General features: G+C 65.5%; 5 protein-coding genes across 5 annotated transcripts; 3 read left to right on the forward strand and 2 right to left on the reverse strand.

Moving 5' to 3' along the window:
- Positions 1-430: 430 nt before the first annotated feature.
- EMIHUDRAFT_459983 (hypothetical protein) lies at positions 431-1,393 on the forward strand. Its single transcript, XM_005760679.1, has 2 exons — positions 431-748; positions 860-1,393. The coding sequence occupies exons 1-2, from the start codon at positions 611-613 to the stop codon at positions 1,211-1,213; spliced, it is 492 nt and encodes a 163-aa protein (XP_005760736.1). The 5' UTR covers positions 431-610; the 3' UTR covers positions 1,214-1,393.
- A 1,715-nt stretch (positions 1,394-3,108) lies between these two features.
- EMIHUDRAFT_249116 (hypothetical protein) lies at positions 3,109-3,704 on the forward strand (the record flags this gene model as incomplete). Its single annotated transcript, XM_005760680.1, has 2 exons — positions 3,109-3,465; positions 3,576-3,704. 2 exons carry the CDS (start codon positions 3,109-3,111, stop codon positions 3,702-3,704), a joined length of 486 nt encoding a protein of 161 aa, XP_005760737.1.
- A 163-nt stretch (positions 3,705-3,867) lies between these two features.
- Positions 3,868-6,485, forward strand: EMIHUDRAFT_419858 (DnaJ, heat shock 40 kDa protein). Its single transcript, XM_005760681.1, has 7 exons — positions 3,868-4,039; positions 4,109-4,297; positions 4,411-4,683; positions 4,763-4,939; positions 5,010-5,058; positions 5,166-5,269; positions 5,338-6,485. The coding sequence occupies exons 1-7, from the start codon at positions 3,893-3,895 to the stop codon at positions 6,229-6,231; spliced, it is 1,833 nt and encodes a 610-aa protein (XP_005760738.1). The 5' UTR covers positions 3,868-3,892; the 3' UTR covers positions 6,232-6,485.
- Positions 6,486-6,736: 251 nt separating this feature from the next.
- On the reverse strand, positions 6,737-7,885 carry EMIHUDRAFT_249118 (hypothetical protein; the record flags this gene model as incomplete). The annotated part of the gene is made up of 1 exon (XM_005760682.1): positions 6,737-7,885. One exon carries the CDS (start codon positions 7,883-7,885, stop codon positions 6,737-6,739), a length of 1,149 nt encoding a protein of 382 aa, XP_005760739.1.
- A 2,497-nt stretch (positions 7,886-10,382) lies between these two features.
- Positions 10,383-16,717, reverse strand: EMIHUDRAFT_249120 (hypothetical protein; the record flags this gene model as incomplete). Its single annotated transcript, XM_005760683.1, has 12 exons — positions 10,383-10,427; positions 10,584-10,679; positions 10,754-11,247; positions 11,349-11,468; positions 11,506-11,725; positions 12,997-13,131; positions 13,605-13,886; positions 14,167-14,293; positions 14,366-14,664; positions 15,137-16,282; positions 16,442-16,528; positions 16,706-16,717. The coding sequence occupies 12 exons, from the start codon at positions 16,715-16,717 to the stop codon at positions 10,383-10,385; spliced, it is 3,063 nt and encodes a 1,020-aa protein (XP_005760740.1).
- Positions 16,718-19,536: the final 2,819 nt, after the last annotated feature.

A 19,536-nucleotide genomic window follows, 5' to 3' on the forward strand; every position in this document is an offset into this window, starting at 1 on the left:
GCTTTTGGCACTAGGTGTGCCGCCGCGGCCCGCGCAAGCGACGCTCCGAGATCGCCCGAGATTGCGCGGCGCGGCCCGAGATCGCGCACCTCGGCACTCGGCGAGGTGGATGGGTTGGGAGCGAGGGGGCTGAAGTGTTCAGTGCGGTAGAGGGTCAGCTCGGGGCGCATGAGCCGGACTTGTGGGCCGGACCACCCAGTCCTTATCTGCGTTCTCGCACATGGAGTGCGAGCGAGCGAGGTATCTCGCTCGACTGTTGCCATCCCAAACTGTCACTCCCCTTTCTCCCGGCCGGGGTGGGGGGCGCGCGGGGGCGGCGGGTGTGCGGGATGTCTGTGGGCCCGAGAGCGATGTGCGTGTGAGCGCCTTGCGTTTATTTCATTCCATCGAAGGCAGCTCAAAAAAAGAAAGGGGTTCACAAATGCTCGCCAATCTGGCTGCCGTGGCTGCCGTGGCGTGGGGTCCTGCGGAGATCGCGCGAGTGCCGGGACACGTTGTGTTGCGTGCTGCGTCGCCGCGAGCCGGCGCGCCCGTCGCGGGCGACAGCTCTGATCTGGAGACAGACTTTGACGAGGTATTGCGCCGTGAACTCGAAAAGGCATTTGCCGGGATGAAAGTGGACGCGCTCGACGATACGGAGGAGTCTCGATTTCGATTGATCGAGGCCGAGACGCAGCGCGTCCTCTCGGCTGTCCTCGAAGAGATGGACGCTAGTTCAGACGCGCTGCGAGCGCAGCTGGAAGCCAAGGCAGCCCGCCCACGCAAACCCGCCCTCTGATTTGTGTATCTGTGCTGGGTGCCCACTTTCGACCTGTGTCGGACGCCCGCCGAGCTCAGCTCACGAGCGACCTCGCCGCAGGGAGCGAGCCTGGCGGACGAGGAGACGCGGCGAATGCTTGCGAAGCTGGAGAAGTCCACCTCGGCGGTCGACCAGACGCTACTAGCGACGCGGCGCACGGTGCGCGAGGAGATGGCGACGCTGCGGCAGCTAAAGACCGACTACGAGAAGCTGCAGGAGGAGAAGGCGCAGGGACGCAAGTCTGGCCTTCTCGGTGCGGCCGTCCTCCTCGCTGGCCTCGGCGCATTGAGTACCGGCTTGACCGACTTGCTTCGTGTGGCAACTGGCGCGAGTGGCGGAGACGTGGCGACGCAGGGCGCCGTCGAGGTGGTGTTTGGTCTGGTCGGCGTCTACATCTACCAGTCGAGGCAATGAGTCTGTATGTTAGTTACGGGTAGTCGTGAGCGTGCACACCAGGCACACATGATGCAAAACGGTGTCTCGCTCTCGCCCGGGGCGCATGTTCCATGAATGTGACCGGCTGCCCCTCAGGCGCGTGGTATGATACTGTGTACCTGCGCTGGACTAGTAAATAAATAAAACGGGGTTGAGCGGACTGGGGGGGTGGGGGCGGCGCGGCGTGTCCAGTCATGAGAGCGCGCCCGCCGCTGCCTGCGCGCCGCAAACGGCAAAGCGCAATGTCCGCGCGCGCAATCCGTCCCAATCCGCAATTCCCGCGTGCCGCGAGAGACCAAGACACATGCCAAGAGAGCGCGGCGAAAGTGCAAAGTCATCTCAGGAGGCACGCGCCGACCCGCACGCCGGCGCGCGTGCCGGCGCCGCAAAACGATGCGAGCGCGGCTGGGCGAGTGGCAGTGGGCATGCGCGGCACACCGCGGCGCGCGGGCGGCAGCAACAGGCGAAGAGGCGATAGAGGCCGAAGGGGGAGGGAGGCGGGACGGCTGGGTGTGATGGCTAGTCTCTCACTCTCTCCCCCCTACCTTGGTGGAGCCGACGACACACGTCACTCGCGTCATCCGAAGTACTTTCGGCTGCTTTGTCGCTGAGCGCGCCAACGGCTCGCCAGTGGCAGACGGCTCTGACGAAGGAGCTTCCAGCCTCCCCCTCGATATGACGAGCTTGGGCACAAGCGAGCTGCTGTACCGCATCGAAAGAAAGGGTGCGGGCGCCCATTGCGTCCGAGACCTCGACAAGATCCCAATGCGGGAAGAACTCGGTAACGCTCAGCGCTTGAGGAAGGACCGAGATGACCGCCTTGGGTGTGCCTCTGAAAGCGGTGAAGCCTGTGGCAGCAGGAGCGGCTGGCACATCCACAGGCCAATCGTCGTGAAAACCGCCTTCGCCGACCAGCAGCGTCGGGCCCTCTTGCCGAGGCAATTTGGCTGCAGCGAGCCGGAGCAGCGTCGTGTTGAACAGCGCCTCCCGCCTCACATATAGGCAGTCAAACTCGCCCATGCCACCCATGCCACCCTGCGCTCGATTCCTGCGCCGGGCCTTGCCTCGGCCAGCTAGGAGCGAGCGAGGAGCACGGATGGAGGTAGAAACTGCGGAACCCGCGTCGCGCGAGGCGTACGCCCGCAAGCTGTGCACAACATGCAGCGCAATGCTTCGCAACTCGGGGGCCGGCTGCAGCGCGGCGGCGGACTCCGTATCGGAGGGGAAGGCGGAGATGGCACCGCCAGCTAAGACCGAGCCCGAGGCTCCCCTTGTCCACGGACCATTCGACGTGCCGAGGTGGAGCACCGGCTCGGCCTGTGACGTGCTCGTGGTGAGCCAAGCGAGGAGGGACGATGTCGCGAGCGGCGGCGCGCGAGCCGTGCTATTGCCATCGCGCAGCGGTCGGAGCTGCTTGAGCACAACGTGTTCGCGGTGTCGCGGGTATCGCGCCGCGAAGACAGCGTAGTCGAATAGGTAGGCAAAGCTTCGCTCGCTCCCCCGTGCGGGGCCTCCCTCCGGCCCTGAGCGGATGAAGAAACGAGGTAGCACATGGACGCACAGCACACAGCTCACGAATGACAACCCTTGCGTTGTAAAAATCTATTTCTTTCGCAAACAAAGATTTGTTTTGCTAAAACAATCTCTCGAACTGTGCCTAAAAGAAAGAAAACAGTCAACGCAAAGACGGATTTACATTCTTTTGTCCTCCCACCCACACCGAGGCGGTGTTTTCTTAGTTTCTACATTCTTTTCGCCGTGGTGAGCCGGTGTGTGTGCCAGTCCGCGCCAGTCCGCGCCCTTGTCGTGCCTGTGTGCTGTGAGAGACGCTGTCGTTCAAGAATTCTTTTCGCCGTTGTGGCCGGAGCCAAAGAATGGAGGCCGGGCAGCTTCGAAGCACCATCACCGCTCTACACGAGCGGGCTGTGGATCTGGAGCGGACGATCGCGTCCGCCGAGGAGGGCGGGCGGCTGCACAACTGGCCCGCCGCGCTGGGCCACTTTCAGCTCCTCTCACAGCAGCTGCAGCTGCTTTCCGATCGCGTGATCGCTGAGGAGGCGCTGCTGCAGGACCAGGCCGTGCAACCGCTCAGCCTGACAGAGCACTCGGCGACTATCCCCATGCTGCTGAGTACGATGCGCGACCCGGAGCAGGAGGAGGAGCTGCAGCGCGAGCTGGCCGCCGCTGCAGGCGCCGCCAGCTGCGAACCCACCACACACCCGGCCCACGAGGTTATGTGACTCTCCACTCTCTCTCTCTCTCTCTCTCTCTCTCTCTCTCTCTCTCCACAGGCGCGACGCTCGCCGACGGCGCAGTGGCCGAGCACAACCGCTCGATCCAGGCCGCGTGCGTACACTTTGCGGAAGCGGCAGCGGCCGCGGGGCTGCCTGGCGCAAGCGCGCTGCGTTTCGGAGGCGCGGGCGGCCCCGAGGGCGGGCCACAGCTGTTCAAGCGGCGGCGAGCACAATGAGAGATACGAGTAGGCGAGCTTTGGAGACAGATGGTGGTCCCCTTGTTTCGTGTGCATCGGTTCGCGCGTGTGTTATCAGTGTGGTGCACTTGGAGCACTTGGAGTAGTAGTCATTAACCTCACAAGGGCGCAGAATTCTTTTTCCCTGGGGGAAGGCGGCCCAGGCGCGGGCGCCTTAGCTGCTGACGATGGCGCCGACGCAAGTGGACTCCACAAAGCTAGCCGCGCCGGCCTCGTCGGAAGGCGCCGCGAGCTCGTCCGCCGGCGCTGCGCCCGACGATGAGCCCCCTGACCTCCCTTTTGACATGTTTTCGATGCGCAAGCCAAAGAATTTGGTGCGGCCGCCGGCCCGCAGCCGCTGGCGCCCGCCCTCGAACTCTAAACGCCCGCGCTCCCTGCTTCAGATTGCGGGCGCCTCGTCGGGCCTAAAATCAGCGCTCAAGGGGGTGGTCGGCGGCACCGTCGGGCTGATTGCGGCGCCCATCGTCGGGGCACAAACACAGGGCGTCGGAGGTTTCTTCACGGGGCTCGTGACGGGGATTCTGGGTGCGGTGGCACTGCCGGTCGCCGGCGCCGCGGTGGGCTGCCTGCAGGAACGCCCTTCCCCTCTCGCACTCCACACACGCGCACGCGGCGCTGGCGCGGGCACAGCGCCGCCGCCGCGAGTGCGCTGCCCCGCGCCGACCGGCGCCCCGCGCTGCTGCAGGTGACGCGCGGCGCAATCAACACGGTCGAGGAGGTTGTCGAGTCGAACAAGGGCAAGGACTGGGACCAGGAGAAGCGCGAGTGGTACGAGTACAACCTGCAGACCGACGCGCAGCTCGCTAGCCAGCTCGAGGACGAGGCCGGCGGCGGAGCCGGCGGCGGCGGCGGCGGCGGCGGCGGCGGCGGCGGCGGGAGCGGGCGCGCGCCCAAGGACACGCGATACTACGACTCTCTGGGCGTGCGGTACGATGCGTCGACGGACGCCATCAAGAAGGCGAGGCGGCGTGGGCGGTGGAGGCGCACACACCGCTCGCTTGCCTGCTGAGCCGCGGCTGTGCGCCCTTGCGGTGCAGGCGTACTACAAGAAGGCGCTGCGGCTGCACCCCGACAAGAACCCGGGCGACGAGGAGGCGAAGGAGCAGTTCCAGGCCATCTCGGAGGCGTACCAGGTCCTCGCGGACGAGCGCTCCCGCGCAAAGTACGACGCGCACGGCGCGTCCGGCGTCGAAAAGAACTTCATGGACGCCGGGGCGAGCCCTCCCCTCGCGGCCGCCCCGCCACCCCAAGCCGCTCCCCACCCCCGCCCCGCCCACTCCCCAGGTCTTTTTCACCATGCTGTTCGGCTCGGAGCGTTTCGAGCCCTACATCGGCGCGTGCCTCTCGCCTCTCGCCTCTCCCTCGCGCGCCTCCCGCGCCTCCCGCCTCTCCCCCTCCCTGCGTGCCGGCGCGGTGACGCAGACCCGGGTGCTGCGGCAGGCACCCTCGCCCTCGCCACCGCCGCGTCGATGGAGGGCGGCGTCTCGATGGGCCGGCTGGGCGTGCGGCAAAAGAAGCGCGAGGTGGAGTGCGCGCTGCGGCTGGTGGACATGGTCGCGCCGTACGTCCTCAGCTGTGAACAGCGTCTCTTCACACCCACTGCTGTGAACAGGTGGACATGGTCGCGCCGTACGTCGGCGGCGACGAGGAGCGCTTCCGCCAGTTCTGCAAGAGCGAGGCGGAGGAGCTGATCGCCGTCTCCTTCGGCGACTGCCTCCTCTTTGTCGTCGCCGAGATCTACCGCTGTCGTGCCGCAGAGTTCGTCGGATACCGAAAGTCGACCCTCGGCGTGGACGGGCACGTCGCCGCGTGGAAGGGCAAGAAGATCTCGTTCGACAACCACACGGCCGCGGCGGGGGCGGGGATCCGCGCCGCCGGCGCCGCGCTGCGCACCTACCGCATGGTCAAGGAGATCGCCGACAAGAGCGAAGGCGAGCCGGCGGACCCGCTCTCGGGGCTGAGCGCGACGCAGCTCAAGGCGACGCAGGACTCGCTGCCGATCTTCCTCGAGGCGATGTGGCACGTGTCGGTGATCGACATCGAGCGCACCATCACAACCGTCACGCACAAGCTCTGCCGCGACCACTCCGTCGACGAGGTGCAGCGGCTGAGGCGCGCGCAGGCGCTCGGCATCATGGGCGAGGTCTTCATGGAGGTGGCAACCTCGCGCGGCGGATCAAAGGACCCGAAGTCCAAGGTCGCCGAGATGGTTGCCATCATGGTGCCGCCCTCCGCCTCCGGCGCCGGCACCTCCGGCGCCGACGCTGCGGGCGAGGCGCAGCAGGGGGCGAGCGGCGGCGGCGGCGGCGGCGGCGGCGGCGCGGCGGCGCGCGGCGGCGGCGCGACACAGCAGCGGTGTAGCTTGGAGGAGCTTCGCCAGATGAAGGTTGGCGAGCTCAAGCGGCGGCTGCGCGAGCGCGGCATCACCGATCCCGACGCCGTCGAGAAGGAGGAGTTGGTGCAGCTCCTCTTTGGCTTGCAAGAGTCGGAGGGGTCCGCCCAGTGAGGGCGCGGCACTGTTCTCACCATGTCTGTGCGTGGGCTGTGGACACTCAACCCCAGCGGGGACCCCGCTCGACGGCACGGGGCTCGCAAAGGCGGGGGTGAGCTCCTGTTGAGTCGTCACGAACTAGCTCTGCACCCTCCGTCACCGTGTTCACCGTGTGTCCGTGTGTCGGTGTGAGGCCGTTTCTACTTGTGCACACGCGGGCGTAATGGTGTTCTTCTTGACACACGATACACGTACAGCTCTGTGAGACAGAGAGCAGCGAGTAGTTTAGACGACAGTAGTCCGCAGTACGGCGGTGATGCGGTGTCTCGTCGAGATTCGACGAGGAGCATTCAGGATAAGAGAAGGCCGCTGTGTGTGACGCACCGCCGGCAACACCCTGGAACCCTACCCTCGGCTCCGCCGCGCGCCACCCCGCTCGCACATATTTCCTCGCCCCCCCGAGTGTTGGTATGTACTGGTCTCCTGTCAGTGTCCGTGTGTACCGTGCCACAGTTGACGGCTAGTCTAGGTCCCACAAGAACGCCAACTGTTCTGGACACTTTGGACACTGCGTGACGATCGCTGGGACATCCATGCCAATAGCACCCCCATCCCAATTGAAGAGAACATTCGTCATCGGCTCGCTGCACTTTGGGCACTCTGGATAGCGGGGCCCCTGCAACCAATCGGCCCAGCCACCAACCCAATTGCCGTGGCCACCAGAGTACTCGAGCCAATCAGCAAAGCGCCCCAGCTCGCTTCCGACTCGCCAGCGCTCCTCCCGCAGCTCGCTATCCTCGAAGCCGAGCTCCGCTCTCACACCCACCGCCGACACGAGGTCCGTCGGTAGCACGGGGACGCCACTGGGAGGAGTCGGGCTGCCCAGCTCTTCCTGCGGCACGAGGCGGAGGAACTCGGTGCCACGGAACGGGTTGTCGTACGTCGCATCCTCACAGTCAATGTCTCGCAGACAATCAATGTCTTCCTGCGCAAGGTCTGCCGCCATGGCTTCCCGCATGACTGCCGCCGCCATCATGGCTTCCGGATCCTGCGGATCCTCAATCCGGAAGCCATCGGTGCAACCCCACAGCTGGAGCAGCCCACTGCTGCGGCTGAGCTCCGGCACGATGCCGATCGGTGGCGACGATGGCGGCAGCGTGACGCTGCCCCGCAGCGCCCCCAGGTTCAGCTGTGCAAAGAAAGCGAGCGGCTGCCCGCAGCACTTGCACGTGGGCCACTGATCGTCCGGCTTGAGCCACGGCACCCCGCCCAGTTTGGAGACAGGACCAGTGGGCTCTGGTCCGTCGAGCGCCGACAGCTCGAGCTCGATGGCAGAGCGCACCGACTTGCGCAGTGTGGGCGCCGCCTTTGAGAGCGAGTCGTGCACCGCCCGCTCCATCCGGACGCTGAGCTTCAGTACCTCAGGGTCGAGGCCGATCGCATGCACGAGCTCCCGAACCTCGTCGATGGAGGCGTAGCTGGCGGCTCCATCCTCCTCCTCCTGCATGAACACTGGCACGAGCCCACAGCGCAGAGCCTGGCTTTTGCTGCAGCTCTTTACGGCAGACACTGGCGCACAAGGACTTGCGACATCTGCAGCCACGTGAGCGCAGCAAGGGACGAATGCCCCTGGCAGAAATCCGCCAGGCAGGAACATCAGCGACAACATTGACAGCTGCTAGCTGGCCCCGCACGGCTGGCGCACGCTGGATATTCCTGTCACGCGGTTTTTTTGTTTTCGATTTGATTTGGGGCGGGGGGGGCCGCCCGTCGAGGTCTCGTCTTTAGTTCTGGCAGCATCGGCGCCGGCCACGCATCAGGTTGCGAATCGCTTTTTTTATTTTTTTAGTTTCCGGGGCTACTCGCGCCCTCTGTACGTGAGAGAGAGAGAGATTTTAGAAAAGTGTGTGTTGTGTGTGTTGTGTGTGAAGTCACTCACTCACACGCGCCCTCTACGCTTAGTTGGGATCGTTTTCACCAGCGCAGGATACAAGGGGTTCAGTTAGGTGTCGTTGTGAGGTTCTTTTCACTTTTGCGCGTGGACGGATGTCAGGCGAGGGCGCCTCCGCAGCGCAGACCGCTGCGGGGCACGACGACGGCGGCGCCTCCGCACCTGCGCTCGATCGACGGGAACCGACCGCAGATGCCCTCCGCGCACTTCGACCGCGCACTTTACCAACCAAATCGCACGCGATCGCGCTATCGCGCAACCACAGGAACCTGGAATGCAATGGAGCTCATGGCACCCCCCCTTTGCCCCTGCACCACAACTCAACCAAAGAGGCGGTTGTGACCGCCACCAGACTTTCGGACACACACTTGGACACAACCCAGTACGATGGTCGATGCGCATACTGCGCAACCATCCGCACGAAAAAGCGCCGATCTTGCAAGCAGAAGCAGCAACATGGCAGCATGCCCCCCCCTCAGCACCATCTGCCCCCTTAGCAGCCCACCTACTTACCGAGGTAGTAGACTAGTAAGGACTACCTACAAACATCGTCTCTTTTCCTCGCAGTGTTGGTGTGTACTGGTCTCCTGTGTGTCCGCGTGTACCGTGCCAGCGCCTCCCCGGGCCCAGTGTACATCAGTGTTGTGCAGTTTTGTTGTGAACGATCAGCGAAGACTCTTTCGAGGATCGGCGACGTGGCAAGGAGAAGGCTGGTCAGCAGAAACTCGTGCGTCCCTTCTCGCCCGACCGACCCTCCTCTCGTCATACATGCTCGCTCGCAACAGCCGCGTCAGCTTCAGCCGCGCCAGCCGTGCGAGCATGGTGGACGCAGCTTCGGAGCGCAGATCCCGCGTCAGCGCGATCTTCCAGCGCGCCGTCGGCCGCATGCGCGAAGAGGCTGTCGACGAGCAGCTGAACGTGACCTGGGACGAGGAGCGAGGACACCAGATCATGCAGCAGCGGCAGCGTACAGGCGATGAGGTGCTGTATCGGTATCGGGCGAGTCGGGCGAGCGCTGCGGCTGCGGAGCCGACGCTTCCGCCACAGCCAGCGGCCAAAGCACCCTCGCTCCTTCGCACCGTGACGAGCTTTCTCTCGTCACGAAACAAGACGGAGGCTGCTCAAGCCTGATCCGTCCGCTCTGCTGCTGCGCACAGTCGTCTTCATGTCCCGCCAACTTGCTGCCGATCTTACCGCAACGGCGAAACGACTCCAAGCTTCCGCTCAAGGCCTTTGCCACGCCAGTTCCTTGCCGCCGGTATACCGCGTAGCTCATCCACACCGAGTTCCCTGTCCCATCATTGCCGCATCATCTCGAGGCGGAGTCCCACGGAGCTCCGCCACAAACGCAAGCTGGTGCCTGCCCGTCTGATTGAGGAGGGCGTTCTCGCTCTTTGACGCCTGGCACGTGCCCGTTTCTTTATATCTCTTTGCCCCGTCCGCGGCGGCAGCATGTTTTACATCATGATCATCACGTGTTTTCTCTCTACATTTCGTTTCTCATTACCAGTCGCCACCCTGACCTTGGTATCTGTAACAGAGCGCCCTCTCTTTTTAGCGCGCTGCCACGCCCGTGTGTGCTACGCCCTGTGCCAACGCCCTCCAGGGCTCGCTGCGAGAGAATTGGCGCTAGAGACTGCGAAGCCAGTGCGAAGCCAAGAGATAGGAAGAGGCAGACGCCCAAGGGTGGGCGACGGCCAGCAACACACTCCTTCCTTTCCCTTTTCATTCAGCCGTGAAATCCTGTGTGAGATGGGGTCGGTGGCTGGCTCTCTCGGCGCGGCGTGCGTCACACGCCGCCGTCCGTCGCCGCGGCCGGAAAAAAACCGTCCAGACACCACCACACCAGGGATAAATAGAGCAGTCAACCCCTGGTGGGATTAGGGCAGCAACCCGACGGGCAGACCCCGCCCCGCTCGGAGGGCGTGCACCACACAGCACACAGACTTATCTAGGCACTGCACGGCTCCTCGGGGTTTCTGGGGAGGTGCGTGCGTGTGTGTGTGTGTGTGTGTGTGTGTGTGTGTGTGTGTGTGTGTGTGTGTGTGTGTGTGTGTGTGTGTGTGTGTGTGTGTGTGTGTGTGTGTGTGTGTGTGTGTGTGTGTGCTCGCTCGCTCGCTCGCGCGCGCCGCTTGCGCGATCGCGCGCGCTGCGCGAGCCGCCCTGCCCGCTGCGCTGCTAGGGTTGCACTGCGGGAAGGGCTCGGCGGCCGTTCCTAGAACTCCTCGTCGCTCCCCTCGTAGAGCGAGGGCTCGTTGGACTCGAGGCGTGGGCCGCCGTCGTAGGGGGAGCGGGCGGCTCCGCGAGCAACGCTCGCCCAGTTCTTCTTGTTGCTCTTGACCTCGCCGCCGCCGCCGCCGCGGCCGCGTCCGCCGCGCCGGTCTGCGCGCCGCCCGCGGCTCGTGCCCAGCCTGACCGCGCTCGGCATGCGCTCGTAGACGGTGTCCTTGAAGGCGGTGTGGAGGAGCGCCTCAAAGTTGACGCACGGCGCGTAGCGGCAGCGAGCGCTGTTCTTGCACGGGAGGGCGGTGTCTGGTTGAAGTTTGGGCAAAAGCCAATCCCGTCGCGCGCCGCCATCGCCTTGACCTTGCCCGCCGCGCGCGCGACCTCGACCTTGTTGTCGACGATGACGCTCTGGAAGGTCTTCTTCTTCGCGACGTTCGCCGCTACGGCGCGCCTGGCCTTGAGTGCCTGCGCGGCGCACTGCGCGTCGTGGATGATGTCGGCGTTGGTCAACCCAAATGCGCGGCAGGAGGGGCAGAGTTTGTTGCCGAGGACCTTCACGCACCCGACATCGAGGCGGAGAGGTCCACCGACATCGCCGCTCGCGTAGACGTTGGGCAGGACCAGGAGGTTGCAGGCGAGGTTCTCGTTCTTCACCTTGAAGAGGATAGAGCCGTCGTTCTCGTCCGACTTGGCGCCCAGGAAAGAGTGATATCCCTCTTGGACGGAGACGACGTTGCCGAAGTGCTTCTGGAGCAGAGGGGTAAAGTGCTCGATCTGGGCGGCCGTGTTGATGGCGCCGCGGGTGCGGCTAGGGGTGCGGATGGCGATGAGGCCGTCGGACTCCGTCGCCCCGCCTGGAGCTCGCGCGCCTCCGCCTGCCTGCCCCACTCGGAGGCGTCGAGAGCGACGAAGTGGATGGTGATGTCATCCGGAGCTGGGAGCTGTATGGCGCCACCGCCGGCGTGGTGCTCGAGGAAGGCTCGTGCCTCGCTCTCGCCGCTGAAGGCGACGCAGACGGCCCGCGACGTGCCGATGATGGGCACGCTGATCGCGCTCGCCGGCTGCGCCTCGCAGCCTGGCGTCTTCCTCAGAAGCTGTCGAATCTCGGAGACGAGCGCCGTCGTATTCTGGATAGATGTCCGGGATGTGCTTGCCGTCGCGCGCCGCGAGCGCGACGTGCAGCAGGCGCTTCGTGCCGCGGTCGGTGCCGGCGGCCGCCGCAGCGGCCATCTGTGCGGCGTCCACCATAATGGTGTCGCCTTCTTTGGCGTCGTCGTCGTTGACGCGCGCGCTCGCGAGCTCGCCGTCGAGGCGGCGCTTCACGCCGAGTCTCTGGACATCATCGGCCTCTTGCGCGCCGTCGCGGCCGCGCGCCGCGCCCTCGGCAGCGGCAGCGTTGAGCGCCGGCGGCGGCAGGCCGGCCGAGGCGAACGCCATTCAAGTGGTGAAGCGCCTTTCACAGTGTGACGGTAGTTCATGCCTCCCTCGCGGTGCAAAAGTCGAAAGGATTTCTTCTGACGTTTTTGGGCCCTCGCTCTCAAATCGCGGTATAACTCTACTACCCCCTCGAACTAACTACATACACGGGAAGTACCAGTCAGTGTCGTGCGGGTGCGGCACTTGGTTGGAGCACTTGGAGTGCAGTCATTGACCGCACATCCCAGGGCCGGGGGGCTAAGAAGCACGCTCCGCTCCAACCTCCGAAGCCTCCGAACGTTCGATTCGCCCCGTAACGTCTAACTAACCGCCCGCCGCGATAACTGACTCCTCATCACTGACTCCTCATCAGTCATCACACCTCCCAAGAGAAGAAAACCTCCCTGAACATACACATGTTGTGAGGAAGGTGAAGAACAGTCAGGCTCAGACTGGACACCAGTATGGTATGGGTGGATGGCAAAGAAAAAAGAATTTTACACAAAACTCCCTCGCACAACACTAGAAAAAAAGAAAAAAGTGCGCCCAGCCAGCTCGAAGGATACTGTGAGGCGACTATTTGTCATCGCTCATCTCGGGAGAGCTCGCCGCCGACTCTACGCCGCCGCCGCCGCCGCCGCCCTCCCGAGGGCAGATAATACTGGTTGGGTAGTAGTCTAAGTTCTGAGCCTCGAGGCTGAGCGGGTCTAAGTGTGACTAGTCACGCTGGGGTGCTTACGCGGTCTAAGATCAGCGAGAGCCTCTTACATCGGCTAAGTCGGCCGTGGCACAGCCTGGGGCCAAGAGGCTCCCACCGTGATCAACGATACGGCGCTAGCCCCCAAATTTTCTTCGCCTGCGGCGGGCGCCTTCTAATCCGGATCGATCCTTCTCATGCTCAGCAATCGCCGCCTCAGCATCCTCCTCTTCCGATTCTCGTTGCTCTTCTTGAGCGCAATCTTCAAGCCAAACAGTTCTCACAAATAGCCTCAAGCTCAAACAAACGCATGTCAAGGAAGCCTGTGTATGCTGGTCCTCTTTGAACGATCCGCGCGTGAGGTAGATCTAGCATAGGGCCTTGTTGGCAGCAGCCAGCTTGTTGCGCTGCTTCGTTGCGATGAGCTGATTGGGATCGCAGAAGTGCATGCCAAGCACCGCCACGATCTTGAAGCAGAACACATCGCAACCGCATCGTCCGCACTGCCATCGGCATGCCGCGCCCGCCGCTTCGCCGCAGCCGCCTTAAGACACGCATAGCGGCAGCACATGGTACGGTGCGCGTACTTGAGCAGGAGTTGCGCGCCGCAAGTAGCGCACTGGCCCTGGGACAAGGCGATATGGCGTCGTGCGCGGCATACGTTGGTCGCGGGACGCGTCCAGGTATTTTTCGGGTAAACCTGGACTTTTGCAGGTATACCCGGGTTTTACCCGGATTTGGCCTTGTGCCGTCTAAGTTCATGGCCCCCGACCATACAGCGTCTAAGTCCGAGCCCGGCTCCGTGCGGGGGCTAAGTTGAGCGCTCGCTCGCTGCAGAGGCTAAGTGTAGAGCGACCCTCTAGCCCTACTACCCAACCATTCAGATAATAGCCCTCAACAAGTCGACGAGTGTGTCTCGGTTTTGATACAGAGTCATGTGGGGTGCGAATGGAATCAGTTTTGTCCTCGCGTTTCCAAGGAGAAACGGGGAAAAAGAAAAACACGTGTCGACACAGCTTCACAGCGACGACAGACACCTCAACCGCAGGTCATGTGAAACCACGAGCTTCACCGCGCGCCGCGCCGCGATTCGAGCACCGGGCGGTTCATCCCGAAGTGCCTTGCCAAAGCATCGCGCCTTGCGTCGTCGGTGGCGTCGGGAGACCGCGTGGGCTGGATGGCCGTGAAAGACAGCCCGCACGCGTCAAAGAGCGACGATATGCTCTTTGCGCCGCGGTTGCCCATCCGCTGCAGATCTTCCCAGGTCAGCTCGCGCGACTCGAAGCGCCTCCGCTGCAGCTCCTCCCAGGTCAGCTCGCCCGACTCGGGCTCATGCTGCGGGCGCGGCGAGGGAGGAAGCGAAGCAGTCGGCGCCGCCGCCTAATAAAACACCACCACACCTGCACACGGAGAGAGCTGCGCGTTATGGATATGGCTTGCGAGGCGCCTTCGGCTTCTTCGCCTGAGCGCCGCTCGAGACGCCAGCGCGGCGCTTGCTGCCGCCGGCCGCGGCGGGGCTGCCGGTCGCCGCAGCAACGGGAGTGGTAGCGGCGACGGATGCAGAGGGGCCGGAGTCAGCGGCCGCGGCGGCGGTGACGGTGGCGGCGGCGGCGCCTCCGACGGCCTCGAGCGGCTGCGGCACACCTGGCGCCACGCACACCTGGCCCTCTGCCGGGTGCATGTGGCAAAGCCACCGGTCCTTGTCCGAGTAGACGTGGCCCGGCGGCAGCCACCGCCACACGTCACAGCCGTCGCATTGGATGAACTTCGAGGTGGCTGGCAGCACCCTACAAACAGGAAGCAGTTAGATAACCGGGAGTTACGCCGTGTGGTCGCACGACAGAAGCAGAGGCAGATACGTCTCGTCGCCGCGGACGAAGGTGCCCTGCATGAGCTCCGGCTCTTTCTGCGCCAGGACGCTGCGGAAGACCCGCTTCGCGTCCGGCTGTTTGAAGTCCTTGAGAAAGTCGTCCATCTCTACGACGAGCTGCCGGCCGGAGGCGGCGAGCTGCTCCGCGTCGGCGAGGGAGTTGAGCGTGCCAGAAAGACGGAGTGAGCCGCGCCCAAAGCGGGTCGAGCTGAAGGCAGCCCGGTACTTCCCTGTCGCGCCTTCCCCCCGCGTGACGCCCACCGGGAGGTCCTCATTCCGCCCGCCCTTCTTGAGGGTCGCGGACGAGTTCTGTGAGGGGGGGAGGGAGGGGAGGGGGGGGTGGGGGGGTGAGCCCGCCCGGAAGCAGCGGCTCTCCTCGCCGCCCTCTCGCCGGAGGCGGGCGAGGGAGCGGGGAGGCGGCCCGGGAGGGGCGGGGCCGAGGCAGAGGGGAGAGGGCGGGCGGCGCGACGGGCGGGGCGGCCGAGGGAGGGGAGGGGAGGGGGGGGAGGCTGGGGAAGGGTGGAAATGGCGGTGGTGGAGCGCTGTGGTGGTGGGGACGCGAGGGGGCGGGGAGAAGGAGCCCGCGCGCCTCGCGCTTTTCGGCTGCCGCCTTCGCCGCCTCCGCGTGCGCCGCCTCCAGCGAGGCGAGCCCCGCCGCCGCCACCGCCTGCGCGTCCTCGTCGCCGCCCTCGGCGGCGGCGTCCACCGCCGCCTCCGCGTTGCGCTTCTTCTCCTCCGCCGCCCTCTCCTTGTTGAAGACGTTGGCCTTCTCGGACGCCGTCTTCATGATATTCTCCTTCTCGGCGTCCGAGAAGGCCGAGTCCTCCAGCAGCCTGAGCTCCGCGCGGCCGGGGCCCTGCGGGACGGTGAAACCGAGCGACACGACGCGCGGTCGCATCAGGCCCTTGGCAATCTTGTCGAGAGAGCGCGCGTGCGGCAGGCGGTAGTTGAGGGCGCTCGCGTCCTTGAGCAGCTCCGGGTGCGCGCCGGCCTGGCGGCCCTTCTTGAAGGAGCACTCGAGGACGTCGAGCTTCATGCCCGCGGCCATGACCGCCTGGCTCACGAGGTCGATGCCACGGTCGGTGCCGCCGCCGATGAAGGCGATCAGTACCGTGTCGAAGCCGAGCTTCCGCTTGTCGGTGAAGTACGCAGTGAGGAAGGCAAAGATCTGCGGGTACAGCTTGTCGATCGCGTCGGCGCACAGCTTGTCGGAGCTGGCGCGCTTGCCGCCGCCGACGTTGACGCTGGCGAGGGCCGGAAAGATGTCAAAGAGGAAGTGGACGAGCGTGCCGAGCAGCGGCAGCATCGCGCCCTCCTCTAGACCGCTCGCCGCGCCGCTCCGCTTGAAGAGGTCGGTCATGAGCTTCTGCAGCAAACGCATCGACGTGGACTTGCAGTTCCCGGCGTCGTCAAAGGTCAGGTGCGTCTCTGATTGGCCGTTGCGGAGGGGCCCGTAGTTGCCGACGACCCCGACGAGCTTGCCGCAGGTATTCGATGGCGTGGCGAGCGGCGCGCTGGGCGCCATCGGCTGCAGCACCGGCGGCAGCAGGCAGAACTTCTCGTGGGTGGCGGCGGCGAGGCAGAACCAGCAGGCTGCCGTATCCTCCGAAGTGGTGGTGACGAGATTCGACAGCTTCACGTGCTCCCGCGTCTGCACACCGAGCGCGAGAAGCGCGCGGACAGCGGTCGGCGTCATCTCGAGCTGGATCTTCTCGAGCACGCGCTGCTCGATCTCGTTCTTGGGCGTACCGACGAGCGCGAGCAGCTTGGCCGGCGCCGCTGCCTCTGGTGGCTTCTGAGGAGGCGTCGCCTCCTTGGCTCCATTGGGCGAGAGCGGGACCGGGCGCCCGGTGCCGGCGGGCTGCTTGCGGGTGACCTGGACCGACACGGTGCCATCGGGCGCGGCCTGCGCGGACGCGGGCGGTCAACCCGATGTGGGGGGCCGCTCTGCGCGCCAGGGAGGCGAAGGAGAGGGCTGTTGGAGGGCTGGGCGCAGGCTGCGAGAGAGCCCCGGGACCCACGTCAGTCGCGATGCTTGTCAGAATCGGCTCGGGGCTCGGCGCACCGGAAGCGAATCATCCCGAGGTTTGGAGGAGTTGTCGACGGGGTTGGTGCCGTCGAATGGCGCGTGTTGCGGCTGCTCCTGCTGCTCCTGCCGCCGCGCGAGGGTGCCGAAGCGTGAAAAGTGAGAAAAACATCAGTTTTGATGTTTTTGGGCTCCCCCCGCGGCCACGCGCGCGGGTGGGCGATGCGGGCGAACGGACGGGAGGGCCGAGGGCTTCCGCTGGGCGTGCGCGCGTCGCGGGAGTCCCCGGGGAAGGTGGCGCACCGCGGTGTGCATAGGAGATGTCGTGGGCTTTGTCGCGGGAGGCTGTATGGCTGTTTGGCCGGCCAGTCAGGCGCCGTCGCGCGGGCTGTGTCTGGCGACCCTTGCCTGTTGGTCACCTCCGTGCGCAAAACGAATTCTCGTTCTCCACCCTCCCTGGCCGCTGAGAGAGAGAGGTTGGCAGCTGTGCCCTGTGGCGGCCTCGGCGGAAGAGATGCCGCGGGGCGCCGAGCTTCCGTGCTACCGTGCATGATGCTTGATGGCCGATGGGCGGACTTAATAAAAAAATGTTTTTGGCCTCAGCCAAGGCACGCTGTGAAAAAAGGCCAGCGCTGCTCGAAGATGCTACTTGCATGCAAGCGCGCGCGGGAGGGGATGGAGGAGGCCACTCCGGGCTGGGGCGGCGAGCCGTCCTGCTCGCCAGCCCGCTCGCTCCTTTCCGAGTCTCCGGCCGGAAAACGCACGCGGCTGCACGCGGCGGAGCCTGCGGCGCCGTCTGCGTCAGCCTTTGCCGCCGGCTGCTCTGACGGAGGCGCGCGCGTCCCGCGGCGGCACGGGGGAGCGCGCGTGGGCGGGGCGTCCAGCCGACCCGGCCGCCGCCCGGCCACGCCGCGCGCGCGCCGCACAGAAGCCGCTGCGCGCGCGCGGGGCCTGCTCCTTGCGCACCCACTCCTGCTGACCCTTCCCCTCCCCTCACGCCCGCAGGCGCCTCGCAGTCGCGCGCCATTGACCTCTCCGCGGCGCTTCGGCAGCGAACAGACCCGCACACGGGCGAGGTGCTGTTCACCCTGGACCAGGTCCGCGATATCGTGCGCAAGGCGGTCATCGAGCGCGAGCGGACGCTGAGGGAGGAGTACGACCGCACCCTGCAGACGAAACTGCAGGAGCAGTTCCAGGCGTTCGCCAAGTTCAACGAGGACTACGTCTCCCGCCAGCTGCGCCAGGGCGAGCTGAGCTATTGCTCCTAGCCAGTATGCTGCTGCGTTAGCGGCGCGGCGCCCGTGCGGCTGCCGCGCGCGCGAGGGGGTGGCGGCGGCCTCGCGCCGCCCTGACCGCTCGGGCACACGGACGGGGCGCCGCCGCCGCGCCCTCGCCGCGCATGTTTCAGTCTCCATGTTTTGGTCTTCCGTGTATCACCCGCGCAGCGCTGGATGCCGCCTTAGAAAGCTCCGTCCGGCTCGCCGCCCACCGTGTATGTTTTATTCGTCTAAATCGACGAAGGGGCTGAGCAGTGAGCAGCGCCCCCCCCATTCGGATGAGATCATCTTCGAGCATCGGATCACCGAGACGAGTGTGGGAGTGAGGGAGGATGGTGGAGGGGGAGCAGGGGGATGGCAAGAAGACTATTGGTCGCGAGCTCTTACCCGCACCCATCCGGCCGGATTATTATTATTATCGGCATCGGGTGGCCTGCGCGCGCGATTTCTCTTCTACATGCGGGCAAGACGGCTTCGCCTATGAGCTCCTCGTCGGGCCTTGTCCCCAAAGCCCTGCGGTTAGAGGCGTCTGAGATCGAAGGCAACGTCGCGGACTGCATCGGGCTCTACCGGCTTGTCGACGGCAAGACGGTCAACGGCAAGCCGACGTGGCGCAACACTAGGCTTCTCGACAAGTGGCTGGCGTGGAACGGTGCGCGGCCCCGCGCGTTGCGCCCGCCGCCACCGGCCCGGCGCGGCCCTAGACGGGCCGGCCATGCGCGCGCGCGCGTCCACGCGTCCTCCCGACGACCCGCGCCCAGGCTCGACAGCATGGAACGTCCAATCCGAGTCCAACCTCGGCAAGACCAAGGGGTGGCTGCAGCTGCTGGACAAGGGGTGCGCCTACCCGTCGCAGTCCAAGGTGGTGTGGGAGGCCTGGGATGGCGGTGAGTGGGTCAAGCAGGCCGAGCTGCAGTGCGCCGTCGCCAGCCTCGAGGACTTGCCCGCACCCGCCGCGCTGATGATCGAGAGCCCAAAGATTGACTCGGAGGCGAACGGCTGCCTCGGGCTGTATGCACTCGTGCAGGGCCGGATCGTCAACGGCAAGCCCGTCTGGCGCCACACCGGCCGGCCCAACCGCTGGCTCTCCTTCAACGGCGACAACGCGTGGAACGCGCAGTCGGAGGCCAACCTGGGCAAGTCTCGCGGCTGGCTGCAGCTGCTCGACAAGCACTGCCACACGCCCGACCTGTCCAAGCAGGTGTGGGACGCGGCGGACGGCAAGGGGGGGTGGATGAAGGTGCCCGAGCTCAAGGTCAAGGTGACCGACCCAAAGGAGCTGCCGCCGCCGGTGGCGATCCGGCTCGACAACCCGACGGGCGGCCCGCTCTCTATCTCGGGGACCGCGGCCAACTTCATCGGCCTCTACAAGCTGGCGCTGGACAAGACGATCAACGACCGGCCAGCCTACCGGCACACGCAGTCCGCCGGCCGCTGGATCGCCTTCAACGGCGAGAACGCGTGGAACGCCCAGTCCGAGGCGTCACTCGGCCAGAAGCGCGGCTGGCTGCAGCTGCTCGACTCGTCGGCGGCGACGCCAAACATGTCCAAGATCCCTTGGGACAGCGCGGACGGCAACGGCAAGTGGTCCAAGCAGCCCAACCTCAAGTGCCTCGCCGTGGACAACACCGAGCTCCCTCCGCCCAAGGCCATCATCCTCGACGGCGAGCCCGTGATTGGCACCGCCGCAAACTACATCGGCCTCTACCGCCTCGCCGAGGGCGAGAGCGCGCCTGCGGACGGCCGTGCCACCTGGACGCGTCCCCGACCCGTGCCCGGCTCGTCCCCCATAGGCAAGCTCGTCAACGGGCGGCCGTGCTACCGCCACGCGGAGCGGCCGACGCACTGGGTCGCGTA

Source organism: Emiliania huxleyi (genome assembly GCF_000372725.1).
Source record: "Emiliania huxleyi CCMP1516 unplaced genomic scaffold EMIHUscaffold_740, whole genome shotgun sequence".
In the NCBI taxonomy this organism is placed as follows: Eukaryota; Haptophyta; order Isochrysidales; family Noelaerhabdaceae; genus Emiliania; species Emiliania huxleyi.

Coding starts and splice junctions, on each gene's coding strand:
- EMIHUDRAFT_459983 (XM_005760679.1), top strand. CDS start 611: ATGAAAGTGGACGCGCTCGACGATACGGAGGAGTCTCGATTTCGATTG. Junction 749..859: donor GAGCGCAGCTGGAAGCCAAG/GCAGCCCGCCCA, acceptor ACCTCGCCGCAG/GGAGCGAGCCTGGCGGACGA.
- EMIHUDRAFT_419858 (XM_005760681.1), top strand. CDS start 3,893: ATGGCGCCGACGCAAGTGGACTCCACAAAGCTAGCCGCGCCGGCCTCG. Junction 4,040..4,108: donor TGCGCAAGCCAAAGAATTTG/GTGCGGCCGCCG, acceptor TCCCTGCTTCAG/ATTGCGGGCGCCTCGTCGGG. Junction 5,059..5,165: donor GCGTTTCGAGCCCTACATCG/GCGCGTGCCTCT, acceptor GTGCTGCGGCAG/GCACCCTCGCCCTCGCCACC.